The following is a 23,063-nucleotide window of genomic DNA, read 5'->3' on the forward strand; positions in this document are numbered from 1 at the left end:
TGACATAAACAGCAGTATCTTATTAGTAACAGGGAAGAGCTGATTTTCTAGCCCGAGTTTCCATCCAAATGCTAGTCTTCTGACCAACCCTCTGCAAATTGGCCTTCCTAATATAAAATGCTGTCTGACCATTGCTTGCAGCTTGGAAAATCAAGCAAAGACAGGTGATCTAATTGTTCTTTGCAACAGATTTTCTCACTAGAGTTCTAAGTGAAAACAAAAGCACATACGACTCCTTTTGCATAGATTTGTACAATTTACAGGGCACCAGGTGACATATACAAGACAGTATTTTCCCTTCAGCTCCTTCTGTACTTTTGATCTTTCCCTTCTAGTCTTCTTTCACAATCACATTCTTAGACCTAGGTATCTTCAGTGGGTATTGAGATTGCCCTTGCCCTTGCCTTCCTGTCTTAAACCAAAAATACAATGTCTTGGATTTAATAGGAGAAACAAAATAGATTAAAAGCCAGATTACTGTTTTTGAAATGGAGACTTGATGAAGACTATCCAGGCCAATTAGTCATGGTATGATATGCCTTTTTAATTAACACAGGCAAACTCAGTAAGCAAGTTGAATGTCAATTAGGCTACCAAATTTTGCATCCAGGATTGAATTTCAACATTTATTGCATTCTCACCATGTGAAAAGCACTGAAAGAAGAGCTGCAAAGGAAGTAAAATGCATGGCCTCTGTCCCCAAGTAGTTTGGAATATAGGAAGGAGACTGGTGATGAAGAATTCAGACTCTGAGGTCAGAGAGCCCCAACTTATAATCCAAACTCTTCCACCTGGAGTTGCATAATCACAGGATTTTACTTAATCTCTCTGGGCTTCAGTTTTCTCATTGTCTTAGTCAATTCAGGCTGCTATAACAAAATATCACAAACTGAGTGGCCTAGGAACAACAGAAATTTACTTCTCACAGTTCTGGAAGCTGGAGGTCTGAGATCAGAGTGCCCACGTGGTCAGGTTCTGTGTCTGATGAGGCTTCTGCTTCCTGGTTCATAAATGGCCTCACAGGTAACTTCACGTGGAGGAAGGGGCAAGGGAACTTCCTTGGGCCTCCTTTATAAGGGCACTAATCCCATTCATGAGGGTTCCACCCTCATAACCTAATCAATTCCTAAATGCCCCACCTCCTAAGACCATCACATTGAGCGTTATGATACCAGCATGTGAATTTTAGGGGGACACAAACATATAGACCATCTTTATTCAGTTTGTGGAGATGAAGTGAGAATGCATATAAAAGTTAACCTACTGCCTGGTACTTGGCAGTGCTAAATATCAATGGGTGGGCATGATGTTGATAGTGGTGGACTTGGTGAAAATAATAAAAGTGATGAAAGTAATGGAAGTGGGGGAAATAGAGGTGATGATGGTGGAAGTGGTAGAGGTGGTGGAGGTGATGGTAGTGGACGTGATGATAGTGGAGGTGATGGTGGGAGGTGATGATCGTGGAGGTGATGGTGGCGGAGGTGATGATGGTGGAGGTGATGGTGTTGGAGGTGATGATGGTGAAGGTGATGATGGTGATGATGGTGGAGGTGATGGTGGTGAAGGTGATGGTGGTGGAGGTGATGATGGGGGAGGCAATGATGGTGGTGGTGGCGGCAGTTTCCATTGTAAGAGTCATCTTCCTCTTCATCATAATAGCAATTTGTATATTAACAATAGTTATTACAATAGTCTTTTTAATAGAATTGTTTAGGTGTATCCCATCAACAGGGATTTTCTTTCGATTAGTACTTCTAGAGAGCAAAAGTATAAGAGAACCAATGGGAGCAATGCTGTAGTAGAATGCACAGGTCACTAAGGGCAACAGAAATGGAATTAATTATAATGCTGTGTGCTAAGGGCCATAACAACAATATGCCGAGTGATAAAAGAATGCAATCGGGGGATAGATTTGTGCCTCAAGAAGACTGTGAAGGCTTCACTGCAAAAGGCAGTGAGCTGAGCCCAGAAAGTGAAAAGAAATTGTCCACATGGAAAACTGGGGAAGGGTGTCCAAGTCAAGAGCGTAGCACATGTTGAGGAACAGAGACCCAGAAGTACATGGTGTATGAAGGAAAGAGTGGACCACAGAATAGGGTACACAGAGGAAGTGATGGAAGAAGAGGTTGGATCTGGGCCTTGAACTTTATCCTTCAGGCGGTAGAGAGCTAGTACCTGTTTTTAGGTAAGGAAGTCACTCTTATGGAGAATGAATTAAAGAGAAAAAAGCCTAAGACAGAAAGACCAGTTGGAAGACAGCTGAAAGGGTCCAGACGAGAGGACACAGTGCTGGCCCAGGCGTGGAACTGGGTATGGAGAGAAGAGAACGGGTGTGAGAGCCTACCCTGGAGATGGAGGGGAAATGGGAACAAAGGAACAGGAGTGGGTTTGAAGTAAGTTCTCCCCAGCTTCTCTGCATTTAGGCTGCCCTGACACGGGAGGTGTGCTTGCCACACTGTTGATAAGCATCTGAAATTGAGCCTAGAAAGAGGAAGAACACAGTGGCTGCACAAGTAATACAGATTAAGAACAAGTGCTTCAGTAGCAAGCGGTCTCTAAAACACTCCCTGGTGTTACCTAGTTCTCATTAACTTTTAAGGATAAGAAATGTAGAACGAGAAATGTAGAAGTCAGATTCTGTCTAGTGTGTGTGTGTCTCTCTAATCAGCAATGAGTGACTAAAGAGTAGTGATCGTGTTTCCCCCGCCAAAAAAAAAATCTGGAAAAATCTGGAATCTTCATAACTGATTTTTAACAGATAAGAAACAATATTAACTTACCATGGCTCCTTTCTGAATGTCACTGTTCTATCTTTAATTATGCTTCTGTATTTCCTGAACAAAGATATGTCTCGTAGAAAATTCTGAAGAAGAGAATAACATGAAATTCATAAATAACATGAATAACGCAGGACTTTGTTGTCAACTGGAAGGATTCGGCTTCTCTATGTGAAACAGGAGCCATTTCTGAGTTTTAGCAAATGGGTTACATGAACTTGGTTTTTAAAGAATTCTTCTTATTGCTCTGCTGGGACTAAGACTATATGGGGACAAGGGTAAAAGCATCTATGATTATTGCTTCAAAATAAATTCTAGGGCTTCCCTGGTGGCACAGTGGTTGGGAGTCTGCCTGCTGATGCAGGGGACACGGGTTCGTGCCCCAGTCTGGGAGGATTCCACATGCCGCGGAGTGGCTGGGCCCGTGAGCCATGGCCAATGAGCCTGTGTGTCCGGAGCCTGCGCTCCGCAGCGGGAGAGGCCGCGGTGATGAGAGGCCCGCGTACCGCAAAAAAAATATAATTAATAAATAAATAATAAATTCTAAAAAATGGAAAGTAGAATTATTTCATCAAGCCTATATTTGTATAGGTTCTCTTACAAATTGTAATGCCATCAGCAGTGCATGAGGACATGTGGGAGAAAATATCTGTTTAGAAAGTTAGCTCCCAGGGAGTTCAAGTTCAAAATCGGTTTTCTACCTTTGGAAAATAACGGGCTCCATCTAGGACTTAAATAATCTATTTCCATGACACGGTTATCGTTTCTGCTCAAGTACAGTCATGAAGGAGGAAAGCATGAATTATCAATTTAAGAGTAGGTAGGATTAAGAATTGCTTCCCAAGCAGCCACATAGCACAAGGAGATCAGCTCGGTGCTTTGTGACCACCTAGAGGGGTGGGATAGGGAGGGTGGGAGGGAGACGCAAGAGGGAGGAGATATGGGGATATATGTATATGTATAGCTGATTCACTTTGTTATAAAGCAGATACTAACACACCATTGTAAAGCAATTATACTCCAATAAAGATGTTTAAAAAAAAATTGCTTCCCATGTTTATCAAGCATTTATTGAGCACCTACTGTGTGCCAGGCACTGGACTGCTCCTGAGGACACAGCAGTAACACCCACCCAGGAACTGCCCCTACTTCAAGGAGCAGATAATCTGAGACTTTTTGATTTTTTGTAATGCATATGCATATAATTGTTTACCATGGTTATAGGGTGCTAAAAAGAGAGAAATAACGGTGTTAAGATTCTAGGTCAACTATGAAATGTGTGGTCAGGGAAAATTCATTGCCCCTTCCTCAAGGAAATCTTCCTTGAGTTCCAGGTGAGGGAACAGCAAAGGACAAAGGCCAGGAATGAGAAGAAAAAGTTAACTAAAAAAAAAGCCAGCATCTCTGGAACACAGAGATTAGCAGTGGGGAGAGAGGGGAGGAGGGATGTGAGTGGTCTAAGTTAAAAAAAGAAGTAGTAAGGACCCAGATAACCCAGAATGTCATACACCATCTGAAGGATTTTGAAAGTTTTGTAATGGAAGGCTAGTAAATGGTTTCAACCAAGAGTCAAGCAGCTTAACCTTTTCAGATGTCCTTTTCTGAGGTATAATTGACATATAACATGTTAGTTCCAGGTGTACAACGTAATGATTCAATACTCGTATATATGGCTGAATGATCACCACAATAAGTCTAGTTAATATCTGTCACCATACATAGAGGTTCTTAATTTAAAAACCTAACATATGGGACTTCCCTGGTGGTGCAGTGGTTAGGAATCCTTCTGCCAATGCAGGGGACACAGGTTGAAGCCCTGGTCTGGGAAGATCCCACATGCCACGGAGCCACTAAGCCCGTGCACCACAACTACTGAAGCCCGCGTGCCTAGAGCCCATGCTCTGCACAAGAGAAGCCACCACAATGAGAAGCCCACTCAACGAAGAGTAGCCCCTGCTTACCACAACTAGAGAAAGCCCGCACACAGCAATGAAGACCCAATGCAGCCAAAAATAAATAACTAAATAAATTCATTAAAAAAAAAAAAAACCTAACATAAAACAATAGACCGACCTTGATTTCAATGTGCTTAGTTATGGAAAAGTTAATGCTAGATGGTTTATAGACCAAATATGGACCATTTTGCTTACCGGACAGTTGTCAGTTGTTAACTTCAGGATATGGTTAATATAAGCAGAATTGTTCTATACATTTGGAGACATTGAAATAGAAATGACTTAGAAATTTCTCCTAAACATAACACAATGTTATGCTTGATTGCACTTGTAGAAACCATACCCTTGCATTTTCACTGCAGACTTTGAGTATGACAATCAGAATTTTTGCACATCACTTACCAAATGAAAATGAAAACCTCTAAGACAAATTTGTTTCTGCAGGGTGGCTTTTGCACTCACATAAAGATTTAGCTGACAACTAACAAAAAAGAATTTGGGGAGTCGATGGGAGAAACAGCTGTCCAGGAAGCTATCAGTTGCCAGGTTTGCTTGGAATGCAGTGGAATTCCCTGGAAGCCCCATTTAGCTCACTGATGATCATACGCCTTTAGAAATCACATTAGAGGCTCAATTTTCTGTCTCATCTCCTCTTGAAAAAGAACATACATCTCCAGGCTCCCCCAGGATGCATAATTTTGCATCATATTTAGTGGTTATTACCACCATTTATCTCTCCAGTCATCCCCCCAGTCCATTTTGTATAACTCTGAATATGCCTTGCACACATTTAAAAATGACATTCTCAGTTAGACTTCAAAAGGCAGAAGTTAGCTAAAATGAGCTCACTTTGATTATCTTATTCCAACAATTTAAAAGTTTTAGCTTTCTTGGATTTCCCTGGTGGCACAGTGGTTAAGAATCCGCCTGCCAGTGCAGGGGACATGGGTTTGAACTCTGGTCTGGGAAGATCCCACATGCCGCAGAGCAACTTAGCCCGTGCACCACAACTACTGAGCCTGCGCTATACAGCCTGCAAGCCACAACTACTGAGCCTGCATGCCACAACTACTGAAGCCCGTGCACATAAAGCCCATTCTCCACAATACGAGAAGCCACTGCAATGAGAAGCCCTCACACTGCAACAAAGAGCAGCCCCCGCTCTCCGCAACTAGAGAAAGCCCACGTGCAGCAACAAAGACCCAACGCAGTGAAAAATAAATAAGTAAATTTATTTAAAAAAAAAAAGTTTTAGCTTTCTTAACAGTATTCACTTTTTTACATCATCATATGTGGGAGATTATAAAGATGCAGCGCAAAATGATAAAAAAATCTAGAAGGCTTGGAACCCTAGAATTAGTCTGCCTTGCTTTGTCTTAAAGACTGGGATTGTACAATCTAGTGAATATTTATTTTTCCTTAACCGTTACCTAGCACGTGTATTTGTCAGACTTTGTTCAAAGAGGCTTTACAAATATTAACACATCAAATATTACATGTGTAATATTTGATGTGTAATATTTGCGTAATAACACATCATGGGGCATTCTGTTTCTCATTTATGGTGGACAGCTCCTTAAACTGAGAATATCCTGATGAAAGGTGCCAAGCTTGCTCTGAGGATCTGAGTAGATATTTAGCAGAGCAGAGTCCAATATTTGGCCAAAGCCATATAAGAATGTGTTGGGGAGGAAATATTTTCCCTCTACCCTCTTATGTTCTTTCCTTGGAGGCCTGCAAATTAAACTGACAAAAGACAGATTAGCCAGAGAAAACACAGAGTTTAATTCCGGTACATATGGGAATTCATAGAAAAATATAACTCAAGGAGGTAGTTAGAATTTGAGGCTTATATACCCTCTTACTAGGGGAAGGGGAGGAAAAAGCACGTAACCAATGACTCCAGAAAGATAAATGGGCCCTGGGGAGAATAGATGAGAGATATGATAGGTTTATGACAATATCTGCTTAAATGTGGTGACATTTCTCTTCTCTGGTGGTGAATCAGTCTTACCTGGTTGCAGGAACTCCTGGAGAGTGAATTTATGACAACCGAGCTGACTCTACTTTTAAGCAGACAAGAGAGTTCAAAAAAAAAGAAACCCATTCTCAAATGTCATCAGCTCAAAATAATTTTATGCCACAGCAGCATATTCTGGATGCCTTTGGAAAGAACCAGGGCCAAATAAGACTGTCCTTGACCCCCACTGCTAGCAGCCATTCGGGCTCTGAGCTAGCCCTGAGGGCAGAGCTCTGTACTGGAATGAGGCGAGAATGGACAATCTCGAGTCCCAACATACTCCAGAGGCCCAGTCACGCTGGTCTAGAAGTGTCAGAAGTGTGCTAAAGTCCAGGTTTGTGCTGAGGCCATCCTCAGGGACAAGACCAGCACTGGAGAAGCCTCACTACCTAGAACATTCCTCTGTATTTCGGGATTTTAATGATGTCTCATAGAATGGACTTTTTCAAGAGTACAGAATTTTTTTTATCTCCCCTTAGTCGATCATAGTGGGAAACTCACGTGGTCCACCTCACCAACAAACACCACAGACATTTACCAACACCAGACAGTCTATGCTATTAGTGGCATCCTCACTTCGACCGTTGAGGAAACTGAGACACAGAAAAGTTTAATGACCTTTCCAAGGGTCAAACGGCTGGTCAGTGATGCAGTCAATATTTGTATCTGTTCAGTTTGACTCCAAAATTGAAGCTCCTAGAAATTCCCTGTGGTCCAGTGGTTAGGACTCTGCACTGGGGGGCTGGGTTCGATCCCTGTTCAGGGAACTAAGATCCCCGCAAGCTGCATAGTGTGGCCAAAGAATAATAATAATAATAATAATAATAATAATAATAATAAAGTCACTAGCATGTGATAATTTTTAAAAAAAATTCAAGCTCTTAACAATCATGAATCGTGCCTCTACTGTGAGGGCTTCCTTGAAATTTTTTATTTTAACTAAATACAAGCATAATAAGTGACTTCAAGGAGCTTTTATGGATAGTATTAATGTGACAATATTATAACCTAAAAAGCAGTCTTGCTAATAATATCACTCTCTCGACCCATCCTAATGTAATAGATTCTTCAGATCTGGTCATTTCTCTGCCCTAAGATGATATCTAAAGCAGAATAACACCATACACATTATACGTAGGTATAGGTACCCTTGATTCACAGTTTCTGTTCCTTTGCAGAGTGCCTCTCGATACTCATAACCTGCCCTAGACCCCAAGGTTTCCCTCTCATTATCACTCAGCTCAGGAATGATGGACTCAGTCAACATGCCCCAGTATCTTCCATAGTATCATTCAGAAGCTTTACACTTACTCCCCGAAATGTCTGCCCCAAAGAAATGTGTGATTGAATTGGTGATAATGAATATACTCATGATCTTTTTAGAGTAGAGGTTCCCTGGGGGAGGAAACAGAAGTTTGAACCATTGTATAGATTTCTAGATTGTTAGAGGTAGATATATTCTAATTTTAGATTATTCTAACCATTCTCCTCCATAATTGGACATGGTGCCTGCACAGTTTCAGGGGGCTTCAGGACCCCCCCAAGTCCCATGCAAGGACCATGTTCTCCTGCCTCCAATTCTTGGCCATATTGACTTTCAGCTGCTGTTGATTAGGAAGTGTATTTGATCCTTTTGTGAACGGCATTGTTACATGCAACCAACAAACAATAAATTTTCTTTGTACACATACTCTCTGCCAGGCACTGAGCACTGTGATAGTCACGGTGGATACAAATATAAATCAGGTATAATCCTCCCTTTCAAGTTTCCATCAGAGAAAGAAGCAGGAAGGCAGAGAGAGGCAGGACAGTCCGAGTGTGTACAAAATGCAGAGGAGACGTCAGGAAAGGTTTTACAACACAGGAGACATTTGAGTTGGTTCTGAAAAATGGGTAAGTGTGCAGCAGCCACTCATATGACCACTTGCAAAAAACCTAGCAGATTAGAATCTGATCAATTTCTTTTAAAAGCTATTTGGAAGTCTCGAAGATTCCGCAGAGGGTGGAGAAGAAAAGAATCTGAATTTTAAAATTTCATTCCATGTTTTGTCAAACCATGTCTATATTCTGTGACCCCAGATAAGACTGGAAGCAGCACCCTTGCACAGCTTGACGGGCATTCTCCGGGCTTTCCATGGGATGGTGTAAAACAGCGCGCAAACACCAGGGGGCAATGCGGTTTCACCAAAAATCACAGGAAACGCTCCAGATCTTGTTTTGACTACGAACTTTTAAAGCATCCTGGTGCAAAGGTGAAATCCTTAATAAAAAGAAGAGTTTCGCTAAGGAAAAAAAAAAAACTTTAAAAAATCGTTTCTTCGAAAGCTTCCCGAATTGCCATCAAAATTGCCTTTCAGCATTTGTGCACAGCTGAACGTTTTGCAATATTATTTGCAAAAGAATTTCTTCAAATTTTTTCTCAATACAGCTGCCTGATCTTCCCCATGCTCTGCCTAAGAAATCTAACCAGCCCCCAGCTAGCCCGAATTCACACGGCTGGGACTCTATTGCGTCCTCGGCCCATGGTGGGCTCTCCTCCCTCCGCGTCCTTGCAGCGTACCCAGCTGCCTCTTTGGCGGAGCTGCGGCTCCCTTGAAGGTAATTCCAATCGGGCCTGTGTTCTGTTTCCGGCTCAGCAGCCGCCAGGTGTGTGCCCTCCCTTAACCCCCAAGGATGAGAGATCAAAGGTGTGTCTACATCTGCCTCCTGCCCGGCTCTTTAATCTGTTACACGTTCATAAGGGACAAGTACGGTATTGTGCGCTTAGGGAGGGAGGACAAATCAGAGCCATGGAAATGGACAACGTCCCAGAGTGTGTGAACGCGCTCAAAGGATGTGGGTTATGTCGGTCTACATAGTAACCCTGCCATCTGGGGAGTGTTTTCTTTTAAATTATATTATGAATCTTATGCGTAAATGGAGGTCTTCTTTTCTCTGATTGGAGCCCTACTAAACCCTCTTTAAAAACATATTGTAGGGAATTCCCTGCCGGTCCAGTGGTTAAGACGGGCTTTACTGCCTTGGACCCGGGTTCAATCCCTGGTCGGGGAAAGAAGATACCGCAAGCCATGCAGCATGGCCAAAAAATAATGTAAAAAAAAATTTTAATAGTGTACATAGGCCCATTTGGAGACTACTGTTAAGAGAACTATAACTAGGCGAAGGAAAATCCTTTTAAAATTATGAAACGGACATTTTAAGGACATTTACAGGGACCTTATTTCACATACAGCAAAAATGACAGACTAAGGACTTAAGGAAACAGCAGAAAAATTTTAAGAAAGACAGTTTCCAGTGGACCCATCTATTTTCCACATGAACAAGACTCAATAAGTACAGAAATACATTTTTTAAAAAAACAGTAGACTGCAAATTAGATATTAAGAAAATAGCCTTGGAAGCAGAGGTAATGGACGGTATGGAATCTACCCAGACATCAGCCCTCCTGCAGTTCTTTCTGGCCACAGTTTTGGATGAAGGGGTAGGTCAGAAAAGAGCTCACAATCTAGTAAGAAATTATTTCTAAACTTAAATTTAGAAATCATTTAGAAAGTTGAGTACCCACAACTTTCTTTAGATTCTCAGCTCCCTAATTTCCAGCAAAGACATAAATGTGAGAACACGGACAGTTTTTTTTCCTCTGCTCTCCTGTGCCCACACACACACAGAAGCACTTTTCGGCTTCCTCTTCTCTGCACAGCGGTGACCAAAAGCAACTTCAGCAACTTCAGTTGTGCTGAGCTGCCGTCACAGACAGATATTAAGTCACATTGTCTTTCCTCAGTTACAACAACTTTGAATCCAAAAGTTCACAGTGTGTGAGAGAGAAGAATAGTGACACAGTTATTAGATTCTCCGGTGAGGAAGGAGTCCTTATCAGCTGCATCAACTATTTCCATTCATCTACTTAAATATTTATTCAGCACTGTGTCCAGACACACTACTTGACTCTGGAAATCATTGATCAAAGTGTCTTGCTCACAATCTAGAAGTGGAAGCTGGCATTCATGAAATAATCACAGAGATAATTGCTCTGAAAGAAACACAGTTCTTGCAGGAGAATCTACTGTAACAAAGGAACTAATTTAGAGGGTCAGGGAGAACTTCCCTGAGAAAATCCTCATAAGCTAAGAGCTGGAAGATCAGGAAGAGTGACAGAGGGCACGTGTTAATATTCAGAGACCTAAAGGGTCGTGTGACCGGAGTACCGATCGCTAAGGGCTGAGATGCCAGGTAAGGTCAGAGAATTTGGGCTCAGGTTCAGTTACCTGTTACTACATAACATATGACTCCAAAACATAGCAAAGGAGCTTAAAAACAACTGCTTTAGTATACCCTACAATTTTATGGGACATGAACTTAGACAGGGTTCACCTGGATGATTCTTCTGTTGCATATTCAGCTGGAGGTTAGGCTGGTCTAGGAGATCCGGGATGGCATTATTCACAGGCTACCTTAGTTTCAATGTCGGGGGGTATGTGCTCAGTTGGGGCTGTTGAACAGAGCACCTGTAAGTGGCCCCTCCAGCACTGCAGCTTTAAGACGTCTTACAGGGTAGCTCAGGGGTCCCAGAGAGAGTGCCCGGTAGACAGGAATTATTAAGGTCGGGCCAAGATAGCATCATTTTCACCATATTCTGTTGGTTAGAGCAGTCACAGAGCCCACCCAGGTCAAGGGGAACAACTGTTCTCAATGGGAACAGTTTCAAATAATTTGTGGCTATATTTAGTCAGCCATGGTTCACCATTGGACACAAACTCTTTACATTCCCCTGTAGGCAAAATGTACTCCCTCCTAAAGCCATCCAGAAAAGTCATCTTATTATGGCATTAAGTTCAAGTTTGAGGTCCAGGTTCTTACCATCTAAATAAGGGTCAAGTGCTGATAAGGCATCTTTGATAAAGCTCTCTAGTACAGCTGCTCTCAATATGAAGACTTGTGAACTGAAATGAAAAGTATAATACCCCCACCATACACACACACATACCAACCCAGCATATACGGATGATACAGAGGTGAGATCAATGCAGTGAGCATTCTCATTCAAAGAGTGGAGGAACAGGAGGCACTGGCCTGTAGCAGTTCTGAAATCCACATACTGGCCTGTAGCAGTTCTGAAATCACTGGCCTGTAGCAGTTCTGAAATCCACATACTGCCAGTTCCTTGACTTGGAGGGCCCAGTCCTGCTCCCTGACTCTCTGCAGTTCTGGTTGCCGCCCTGAAAACTCTTGGTCATACCTCCTAAGTTATCCTGTTTCCATAATGTCTTAGTTAGCTCGAGCTGCCATAACAAAGTACCATAGACTGGATGGCTTTAACAACAGATATTTATTTCTTACACTTCTGAAGCCTGGAAGTCTGAAATCAGGGTGCCAGCATGGTCAGGATCTGGTGAGGACTCTCTTCCTGTCTTGTAAATGGATACCTTGCTGTGTGCTCACATGGTCTTTCCTCAGTGCATACATGTGGAGAGGGAGAGCAATATATTTCTCTTCTTTTTCTTTCAAGAGCACAAATCCCATCATGGGAGCCCCACCCTCATGACCTTATCTAGACCTAAGTAACTGCTAAAGACCCTATCTCCAAATGCCATCACATTAGGGGTTAGTTAGGGCTTCAACGTATGAATTTGGGGAAGGGGCAAGGGGAACACAATTTAGTCCTTAGCACATAAGAAATGGCATTTGCCACTGAATAATCTTCTCAGCCTATTTCCTGCCCATAGACATTTGGGGGCTTTAAAGACTCTTCCACTTTGAACTACCTCTGCCCATTTTTATCCAAGCTGATAATGTGTACACTAATACACTACTCTTGAAATCTTTGTGGGCCTCCTATGAATCTTATTAGACTTCACTCTGTTAGACAAAACACCCATCCACAATTCTCCTCAAGACAATCCCTTCTTTGGCCTGGGCTCAGAGTCAGTGTGCCGTGGGAAAACACCCTTAGGATTCTTAGAAGAATTTTTGTCTCTTTTAGAAGCTTGAGGCACACTTAAGTCTTTCTGAAGGCATAAAAAAGGGTCTTATGGCCACACACTTGAGATGATCTCCACCATCAATCAATTTCTAAGTTGAGAACCTCTTGCCTTTGAAAAAACTAGGAATGTGAAACCGTTTTATCTTTTTTTAAACCAACAAGTACTAGCTCTATATATTTCTTCTAAATTTTGCTTGAAAACTGAACAGTTCCTTTTTTTAACTCATCTTTCTTTATACATTATCATATGCAACTTTTTTAAAGAACCAACTGGCACTTTAAGCATTCTACCTGCAAATCTCCTTACTAAAATCTATGAATTCATCAGGTATTTTTTTATTTTCCATGTTACTACAGGTGACAACATTGCCAAGTGTCCTGTCTCTACATCAGAAGACTTACCTTTTCTCTAGTTTCCCAGTTTGGGAGGACGGTGGCAATTTTTCCCTGTCCTCCTAGCTTTCACCAGCAGTCTCCTCAAGGCCTTCTAGCTTCTTCCCTCAGCTGATGTTGTTTGTCAGAATGTCTAAACCTGGTCTCTCCATCACAGCAGTCTTAGGACTTCCAACCTGGTATGTCAGGGTTTCCAGAGACAGAAAAATGAGGTGGCCTGTTTCAGAAAGCCTGGGCACAGACATTGGGAGAGCATCACTTCCATTGTACTTTAATGGTCAAAGCAGTCTCAGAGCTGGCCCTGATTCAAGAAGAGGGGACATAGCCCACATCTCTCTATGGGAGGTGTATGGAAGAATTTGTGACCATTTTTATTCCACTATGGGTGACATCATGTAGGGCTTTGCAAGTCATGTTAAGGCTTTTGAATAAAGGCTTTTATCTTAAAAGTAATGAAAAGCCATTTAAGAATTTTAAAAGGGAGAGGATATCACATAATTGGACTTGCCTTTTGAAAAGATCACTCCAACTTCAGTATAAGAATGCACTGGGGGACTTCCTTGATGGTCCAGTGGTTAAGACTCCATGCTTCCAATGCAGGGGGCACAGGGTTCAGTTCCGGTTCAGGGGAACTGAGATCCCACATGCCACAAGGCACGGCCAAAAAAAGAATGCATTGGAAGAAGGTTATTAAAAACAGAATGGCTCTTTCTTAGTTCCTCTTTCTCAATCCATATCTTATCATACAGATTCCTGTGAACATTACTATGGCAATTTGGCCTGGGGTAATGACAACAGAGGCAAGAAAACTGCAGATTCTAGAGATATTTGGATATAAAATCAATTAGCTAATACTCCTTGAAGTCCACTTAGGGCATAATCTTGCTTCTAATCCTAACCCTAACCATAGCCCTAACCCTAACCCTAGACCTAACCCTAAACTTAACCCTAACCGTAACCCTAAACCTAACATTGCTAAACTTACTTCTTGGGGACTTTTTACATTATAATCCTGAAACCTAATCTCTACTGTAACTTATGTGTATTCACTCCACACATCAATGTTCACTAATCTCCATGAAGACCAGCATCTGAATAGAAATAGTGAGTGGTAAACAGAATAAAATCTAGGATTCTGCTCAATGATATCCACAATTAAGATAACATGTTTGAATTACACTTGCTGGGATTGATCAGATTTTCTTTTAAGACACCTGGAAACACTTGGGAAATATCACTTATTCATTTGATAAATATTGATTAAGTATGTACTGTATGCCAGGCACTGTTCTGGTCAAGGGAGTTACAGCAGCAAGCAAGAAAGACCAGGTTCCTGTTCTCATTCTGCTTACATTCTAATGAGGAAGAACAGCCCAAAACAAAGAACCAAATACTAAATCAATGAGATAATATTTAAGTAGTGATAACTGCTATAAAAAAAATAAAAGAGAGAGATGGGCCAGAGAATTCTTACTGGGACTGCTCTAAATACAGTAATCAAGGAAGGATTCTTCGAGAAAGTGACATTTGAAGTAAAAGCTGAATGAAGAGAAAGAGCTAGCTGTGGGAAGATCCAGCAGTTTGGGGGAGAGCATTCAAAACGGAGGGAGCAGCAAGTAGGGGTGGAGCAGGGACAAAAAGGAATTAGCGCTGCAAAGTACAGAGAGAAAACCAAGTGGCTGAAGCATTTGAGCGAGGGAGAAAGTCACCTGAAATGAAGTAGAAGAAATAAGAAAATAAGCAGGAATACATCACATAGGGCCTCAATGTCCAGGGTTAAAAATTTGATGAGTATTTTAACAATAATGAGATGTCATTGCAGGGTTTTAGTGAGTCCTAGTCATTCACACTTTAGCATGAATTATTTTAATCTGACCCTTTCTCCTAACAATTACTTTAGATCAACTGAGGTGAGTCATTAGGTGGAAAAAACATTTCGGTAGACTATGAAGATTTAAATGGGGGAGAGGGGATGGGTAGGCTCCACTGTGTGTATATATACATATATGTATGTGTTCTGGCTCACCCTGAATTCCAGGCAATGTCAATGTCAGCCAGTCACCAGATAATGTCTACTGTGTGTCCTAGAAGTCAGCAGTGCTACATGTAGCTTTTCAGCACCAACATCAATCATTTCTCAAATATTCATATTTTTTAAATATTTCTATTTTAAGGTAAAGGAAATATCTTCTCATTCTATAAATTTTTGTATAATGTTAATGTTAGTACCTAACCAGATTTAGCCAATTCTAGATTTTCACTATAACATAGTTAACCTTGCAGTATAAAAGCCTATCCTGCTATAGGGAAAAGCTTGATTTGGGATTTAAAAAAATAAGGGAAGTACATATGGAGTAACAAATGACTAATGTTTTTGTTAAAATAATGTTTATAATTAGAGTTCTAAAGTCCGAATTTTGATTTTTAATGGACCTTTTTATCCCTTACTCTATAAATGCATTCCTGGGCTCCCATCCACCACCACCCACATCTCACATAAGAAATTCTTTAGACTTTCTTGCTTTACTTGCATCAAGCCTGTTTCTACACACTGATTAGATCGCACTGTTGTCCTTTCATTTGAGCGACATTTGCTGACACCATAGTTGCGCACAAAAATAAACATGGCCGGAAAAAAATCAATATTCTGTCCTGGTTTCCTGCATAAAGATTCCACAGTTTAAAAAAGACAGGATCATTGCTTACTAAGCCAATGACTCATACCTCTTGGCATGGTTGCCTGACCAAAAGAATGCCAAAACCGTTTAGCTTGTGTTCTTAGTTGATGGTCAATGACTGTTTTTTCCAAGGTGACCTATGTATAGTATATTTTTGCATATGACAGGTTTAAGAGGTTGTGAAATTACTGGCAAAATAATAGTAAATGCTCAGCTTATTCACATTTGGCTTGTTTGGTTAAATTACAACCCCTTTTGTGAATATCTCAGAAAGTATTTGGAAGGTCAAGATTTTCTTCTCTGGGCCTGAGTAGAAAGAAACATCAGTTATGGACATGGTGTGCCAGACCTGGTTCATACCAGCTGGCAAGAGCCAATTGTTACATTGTCAGGAATTTTCTAAGTCCATTATTAAACATAGCCATTATTACAAATCAAATTAGACAAACTTCCAATTATAATTATGTTAAAAAACAAAGGTAATAAATACCTAAAACTCTTTACTTCTAATTGTTTGACTACCTTTTACTATCCATGCTCTTGGGGTTTTTTATGTCTCCTGTCCATGTGTGGTGAAATACCACATGATGGTTTTGCTACTACCCATCTCTTCCCAAAGCCACGTTTGGTGACATCAAAGCTGGTACCTCGACATAGGCCTTAGTGGGAGCATTTACATAGTGTTGATGTTGAAAGAGTTTTAATTTAATGAAAATAATTTATAAAAAAGTGAAAAATAGTTTAACAGCAGATCACATAAAAGATATAATGATAATGAATTTATTGGGAAAAAGCAAACTGGGATGAAATTCAGTGCATGATTTTGTCAAATCATGATTGATTTGCTGGCTATGAATACAAGAGTTTGGCCCAAATCAACAAAAGTATTCTGTGAGAATCTATTTGCTATATGGAACTTGCAATAAAGAAGACAGTATATTTTATTATTATGTATAGTTTGTGGATATCATTTATATCAGTAAAACTCATAATATATACACATAATACAGGCACACTTTTTCCTCTGGAGAGTCCCTTGTTAAACATTGACCAGACATTACTGGTTCCACAGGAAAGATGAAATTCGACTGGTAACTTAAAAGCAGTTTTTTTCAGAAAGTTATAAAGGAGAGCGAGTTTGTTTCTTTGCGAACATAATCTGTTAAAATCAGTGTGTGTTCAAGCTGATAGCAGTTCGGTTTGCCAGTATGAAAAAGGGTTTTGTTTCCATTTTTCCTTTAAGACTCCTCCTGTTTGCAAGAGAACCAGAATTTCAACCCAATGAAACTGTAGACTTTTTTTTTTTCAGCCTAAGGTATCATGGCTATCACATAGGGTTTGGGAAATATTGTTTATTTATAATTATGACTTATAAAAAAAACTTTCAAAATCAAACTATTGGACCAGGTCTAATTTAGTTTAGTATTTTCACCTTTCAATTCACCAAAAAGGCACATGAATATCCAGTCAAGGGTAGTGTCTATTTGCTTCATGAAAAATTTGATGAGCTCAGCCCCTCCGCTGACCTGCAGGGGATGGGAACACTGAACACAGGAGACCAGAAATGGCCTCAGGTCCAATCACCCCAGAAAAGGAAGTTGCCAGATCACACTATGATTTTTAACCACCTATTATGTATTTCAACAGAAACCCTGTCCCAACACGTATCAAATGATCTCTAAACACAATTTAAGTAGGAAATATTAGACCTTGGTGTCTTTTTGAGTGAAGTTTTTTCAATCCATCATCCAGCATGATTTATCTACAGACATAGTCGTTCAAACTATTGAGACTTGGCCTTTGTTTCATCCAAACACACGTCAGATCCCTTATTTAAGTGAAAAACGCTCCCAAATGGCACTAGTGGGGAGATGAAGACACTCATGAGGTCTAATCAATGACTGAAAATTACTTCGTTTTTGAAGTTGATATCTGTTTACTTGAATTCTCAAAAAGCCAGGAAAAAAAAAATCCAGATGTGAAGCATGTATGTATTGTGAGAAGCCTGGCAAAGGTAATTTGGATCCATTCTATAACTGCCACTTTTTGTTTTTATTCAAGGTGTCATAAAACTGAGTTCTGCAGTTGAAGGTACGTTTTTACAACCACAAAATCAATAACGTTTTGCTTCGAGGTTGCACCGCGTGGCTTTGTAGCTACACCGCTTCTGTGGCCGTGGTGTCTGAAGCCATGTTCTAATTGCCAGCTACCGCCATTCCATCTGTGTTTCTCCTCGTCCTGGTCCCTTTATGCCACGCGTCTCTCAGCGCCCCCATGAGTGGCCTTAACACTGACCCCAGAGGCAGCATTGATGAGAGCGAATGTGTTTTGTTCTGTCCCTGATGGGATGGTCTCGGGCCCAGTGCTCCTTAGAGAGTCCCTCCCTCTGCAGCATCCTTATCTGAGGCTGGACCTTGAGTCTTGTCAGGAACCTTGCCACCCTTCTTTCAGTAGGACCTTTTCTAGAGGGTTTTGGTCCCTTATCCCAATGTAGCAGACATGTTTGCCCAGGATGTCTGCAGGCATGGAGTCATTATAGCTTCCTGATGAGAAAATTAAGTGGTTAAGGCATTTGCCAGTCTCCAAACATGAGTTACCACCCAGGAGGTATTGCAAGAGCCAGCTTCCTTGAGTGTCACCCATGTCACCCACACTGGGCAGTCCCCTGGAATTGTGCATTCGAGAAACTGAGAAGAAAATGAAGAGGGGTTTAAAGAAAAAGGAGGGTCGGTGGGGGAAAGAAGACACAGCTGTGTTTCACTGAGTAACCCCCAAAATGATGTTAAAAACACCTCATTGTTTGAAATGACTTACTAATTATTGGTATAAAATCGACCATCTTTCCCTCAGAGGAGCCTACATTTCACAAGTAGGGAATGTGTCATTTTCTCTCTTTGTGAGTGTCTGTTTGTTGTGGGGTGTGTGTGTGTGTGTTCTCATTTATTGGGGATTTGTCAGTCATGCATTGGAGGGTTCTTCATCTCCACTTAATCAGGGGAGGCTCCTTGGAAGAGGTGGTGGGCTTTAAGGTGAGTTTTCAAATTTCAGAAGAGATGTGGCTTCACGAATGGGCAACGCATGGAGGTGGGGAGCGGGAAAATGCCTCGGGGGTTGGAGTGGTGAGACCACCTGCTAGACTCAAGCAAAGGGACTGGGTGGGCTGGAGTTGGTAGGTTGGGAGATGAGAGAGGGACTCGGGAATGTCCCCACGGGGCTGGCACATCCAAAGTGGGGGCTCTGTCTTTTTAGTGGATTTAGTACCACTGTATTTTGCAAAACACATTAAAAAGGCAATAATTCTGACATTCATGGCAGAAAGTGCACTGCTCTCTCAAGTAAGGAAGGGACCAGGAGATGGTGCAGGCAGTGGCATTTCAGGGTCAAGAGAGGAGTTAAACGATGTCCCTCAAGGAACGAGGGAGGGCACAGTGCACGTGTCAGGCCCCTGCAAGGCCAAGCAGGGATTCAAGGTTCCTCTGCACGGAAACACGGAACTTTATTGAGAGATGATCCAAACCTCACCCTGGCTAACAAAACAGAAGACACAGCAACGAAAGCAAGCAGGACCATGAGAATGACTTTGCCTGTGGAAACTCCCAGTGGCAAGTCAAGCCGTGTTTCAGTTAATTATCTGTAGAATTCCAGATAACAGTGGGCCCACACTGCGCTGTTTGGATGTGTTATCGAGGAATGGCTTTGAAGTCAGAGTTTTTAATATTGCCTGCTTGGCCTAAGCACAGTATTCCACTTACAACAAAAGGATGGAAAAACACATTTTTAAAAAAGCCAGAAAGCCAAGAGAACATTGGATAATTTAAAAACTATTGTTCTGCTAGAACAATGGCCCCATAATCATTTTGCTCGTAACTATGGTTACTCCTGGTCTCATCTGAACCCCCCGAATATGTTTATGGTCTTCAGAGAAAAAGAAGAGTGAGGGAAAAGAAGGGCAGGGAGCAGAATGACTGCCTGGGGCTTTTTCAGGAGCATCCTCATCACTCTGAGTTCCTGGGGCTCACAGGGAATGGCCCTGGGTACCAGAGGTCAGGACTATTTCGACTGCTGCTTGAGCATCCTTTTGGCAGCTTCTTGGCTGCAGGCTGTAGTAGCTTGAAGGCTTGGGAGCATGCTGTGTTGTAGCTGTGTTAGAACCTGTGTGTCCAGGGGGCCCCCGGGGCGCCGTTGTTGAGTGGAGGGGGTGTTCCACGCATGCGCTCTCCGTGCATCTGGAAGGGGAGAGTTTGACAAGCATGCTTTGTGGGATGTACATGGGACACCGTTGTCTCGATTCAAAATCAAACCTCAGATGGTGGTGCTTGTGAATGCTTAGCTCTTTACTGGCTATTTTCCATCTGCGGAATGGACTCAAGGAGGCTTCTACAGCTTATGAAGTCAAGAAATATGCAGATCAGTGGAGGGCATCCACTGCCAGAAATGAAACCTATTTCCTTTTCTTTAAAAATGACTCTGTTCTGGATTATCCTAGAACTCTGAAAATAGCACTAAGGTTTTAGGTAGGTTATCCTTTTCTTTTTCTCTTCTTTTTAAGGAAAAACAATTGTCAAATCATAAGAGACCGTCAACAAAGATTCCATGTGCTACTTCCTACTGAGTATTTTTGTTATGCAGTCCTGTCTGTTCTCTTTTTCTGAAGCAGGGGTGCCCCCTTCAGCATTTTGCAGCTTTATGTAAGCTTCTAAAATCAGCAGAAAGGAAAAAGCTATTTATACACGGGAATGGTAAGGTTAAAAGTGAATGGGCCTTTCACATTTTAAAGACTTAAAGTTACGGTGAAAGAGAAATACACATCAATACTTTCTTTTGCGATGAAGAAAAAATATTTGAACAGGAAAAAATTTAGGTTTGAAAGAAATAATTGCAAAGTTTTGCTGATAACACTGATGAGTTCTGGACTCTAATTTCAGATTGATAACCCCACACTCAGAAAATTGGGGGGAATTCCTTGGCTGTGCAGTGGTTAGGACTCTGCGCTCACTGCCAAGGGCCCGGGTTTGATCCCTGGTCAGGGAACTAAGATCCCACAAGACACGTGGCCAAAAAAAAAAAGAAAAGAAAAGAAAATTGGGGTAAGAGAGAAACATCCAGACAGCTAACTGGGGAGAAGGAGAGATAGTTGGGGCGATAGCAAGAATTCCATGACAGAATCTTCTAAATATTCCTCTTAAAAGGGATTTTCCCTCTTGAAATTGGAGCAGGAAGAGGCACATATTTCCACAAGTAGGACCAATGTACTAGCCTGTCCAAGCAAAATGAGAAGGGAGGTCATGGAAGCACTGAGTCACGCCTGAGTTAGAATTGCCCTGACATCCTGCAGGCATCTTTCCAGGGAGAGAGCAGGGGAGAGAGGGTCCAGCCCCAGCCAGAAGCTCCTTATCCGACTCCCAGCTCACTTGGGGCTGGGAGGCTGCAAGCCTGGAGGCTGAGGACAGGCCTTTGCAACTGATAACCAGGTACACTCTGTGAGGAGACTTGCCTCAAAGGTGACGTGTTTATCCCTTGTAGGTAGGTGACAATCCAAAATTTCAAAATGATGTCAAATTCTTCTGAAAGCCTCTATGAGGGAATGAAATTTGGCTTCTTTGGAAAAGTTCCATGTATTTCAAAATGGGAAAAGATGAGCCTCTAGGAAGAAATCTAAGAGGCGAGATGGTGACCCAAGCCCCCACTGTCGATGGCCCCTTTGGAGGGAAGGCTGGGTTTTCAGTTAACACCCGAGGTAACATTTTGATTGTGAATCCCGTGTCTCAATGAACAGCTTCGATTTCATAAACAAAAGCTCTGCTGGGCTTGTGGAGCTTTTGTTTTCCTTTTTTCTTCTTGTCACTTCATTTTATTTAGATAATTTTTTTCTTCCAGTGTTATTGAGATATAATTGACATACGGCACTGTATAAGCTTAAGGTGGACAGCGTAAGGATTTGATTTACGTACATCATGAAATGATCATCACAGTAAGTTAATGAACATCCATCACCTCATATAGTTAGAAAATAAAAAAAATTTTCCTTGTGATGAGAACTTTTAGGATTTACTCTCTTAATAACTTTCATATATAACATACAGCAGTGTTCATTATATTTATCATGTTGTACTTAACGTCCTTAGTATTTATTTATCTTATAACTGCAAGTTTGTACCTTTTCATCACCTTCATCCAATTCCCGCCTCCTAACCCCCCATCCCCACTCCCCACCCCCTACCCTACCACCACCTCCCCACCTCTGATAACCACTAATCGGATTTCTTTTTCTTTGAGTTTGTTTGTTTTTGAAGTATAATTGACCTACAACACAATGTTAGTTCCTGGTGCACATCATGATTCAATATCTACATACATTACAAAACGGTCACCACTAGATACTTCGAAAGTGTCTTTCTTCATGGTAATGACTCGTGTACCACAAACCCCGCAGAGCAGGGCACTTAGGACTGTTGTCACATCCAAGGTGATGTTCTCTGTGGCCTCAAGGCCTCAGACCCAGTGAATGGAATGACTCCTCAAGAATAGGTAAAAATAAGGAAAAACGTGACTCAATCTTTGTTCCCATTTTCAAAATTCACAGCACCCACAGCTTCATGTCTGTATTGTAAATCTGTAAAAATAGAGCTGCTTTTCAGTTATGAAGCGTTGATCGGACCTTTCATGTGTGTTGAAGAATGAGATACTTTTGCTTAAGAAGTTCTGTTTTCCATAATATGACATGCAGTATTTCCAAAAATGCCCCAGTCTCAGTCTGTTTGGACTGCTATAACAAATTACCATAGATTGGGTGGCTTAAACAACAGAAATTTCTCTCTCACAGTTCTGGAGCCTGAAAGTCCAAGATCAAGTCCCTGGCAGGTTCCTTGTCTGGTGAGGGCCCCCTGCTGGGTTGCAGACAGCTGACTAGGGAGCTCTCTTGTGTCCCTTTCATAAGGGCACTAATCCCATTCACAAGGGCTCCTCCCTCATGACCTATTCACCTCCAAGACCCCACCTCTTAATACCTTGGTGGTTAAGATTTCAACATATGAATTTTGGGGGGACATAAATATTAAGTCCATAGTAACACCAAATGAATTTAACATTTAAAAAATATTTCAAATGTATTGATATCATTCCCTCCCAAATGAATTTTGTTCTTGTCATTGTATCTTTCTTTTTTTGAGCAAAGCCATATACTCGATACATCACGTTAGACTGTGGTAGATCCATTAACAAATAGATAGCTGATTGGACCTCTTTCTAGTAATAAAT

At 41.5% G+C, this 23,063-nt stretch overlaps 1 protein-coding gene across 16 annotated transcripts in view; it reads left to right on the top strand.

Moving 5' to 3' along the window:
• Window positions 1–23,063, top strand: part of DLGAP1 (DLG associated protein 1) — a gene marked incomplete at its 5' end in the record, with an annotated part of 321,304 nt that overhangs the window by 197,305 nt on the left and 100,936 nt on the right. For 8 of the 16 annotated variants that reach the window (XM_082641701.1, XM_082641693.1, XM_082641703.1 and 5 more), the window contains one exon: window positions 17,868–17,897. The exons of the other annotated variants lie outside the window; for them this stretch is intronic. In XM_082641701.1, coding sequence (XP_082497827.1) covers window positions 17,868–17,897 — 30 coding nt within the window. The remainder of the gene's footprint in view (window positions 1–17,867; window positions 17,898–23,063) is intronic. 16 annotated transcript variants of the gene reach the window in all.

Source organism: Mesoplodon mirus (genome assembly GCF_964341445.2).
Source record: "Mesoplodon mirus genome assembly, chromosome: 13".
NCBI lineage: Eukaryota > Metazoa > Chordata > Mammalia > Artiodactyla > Ziphiidae > Mesoplodon > Mesoplodon mirus.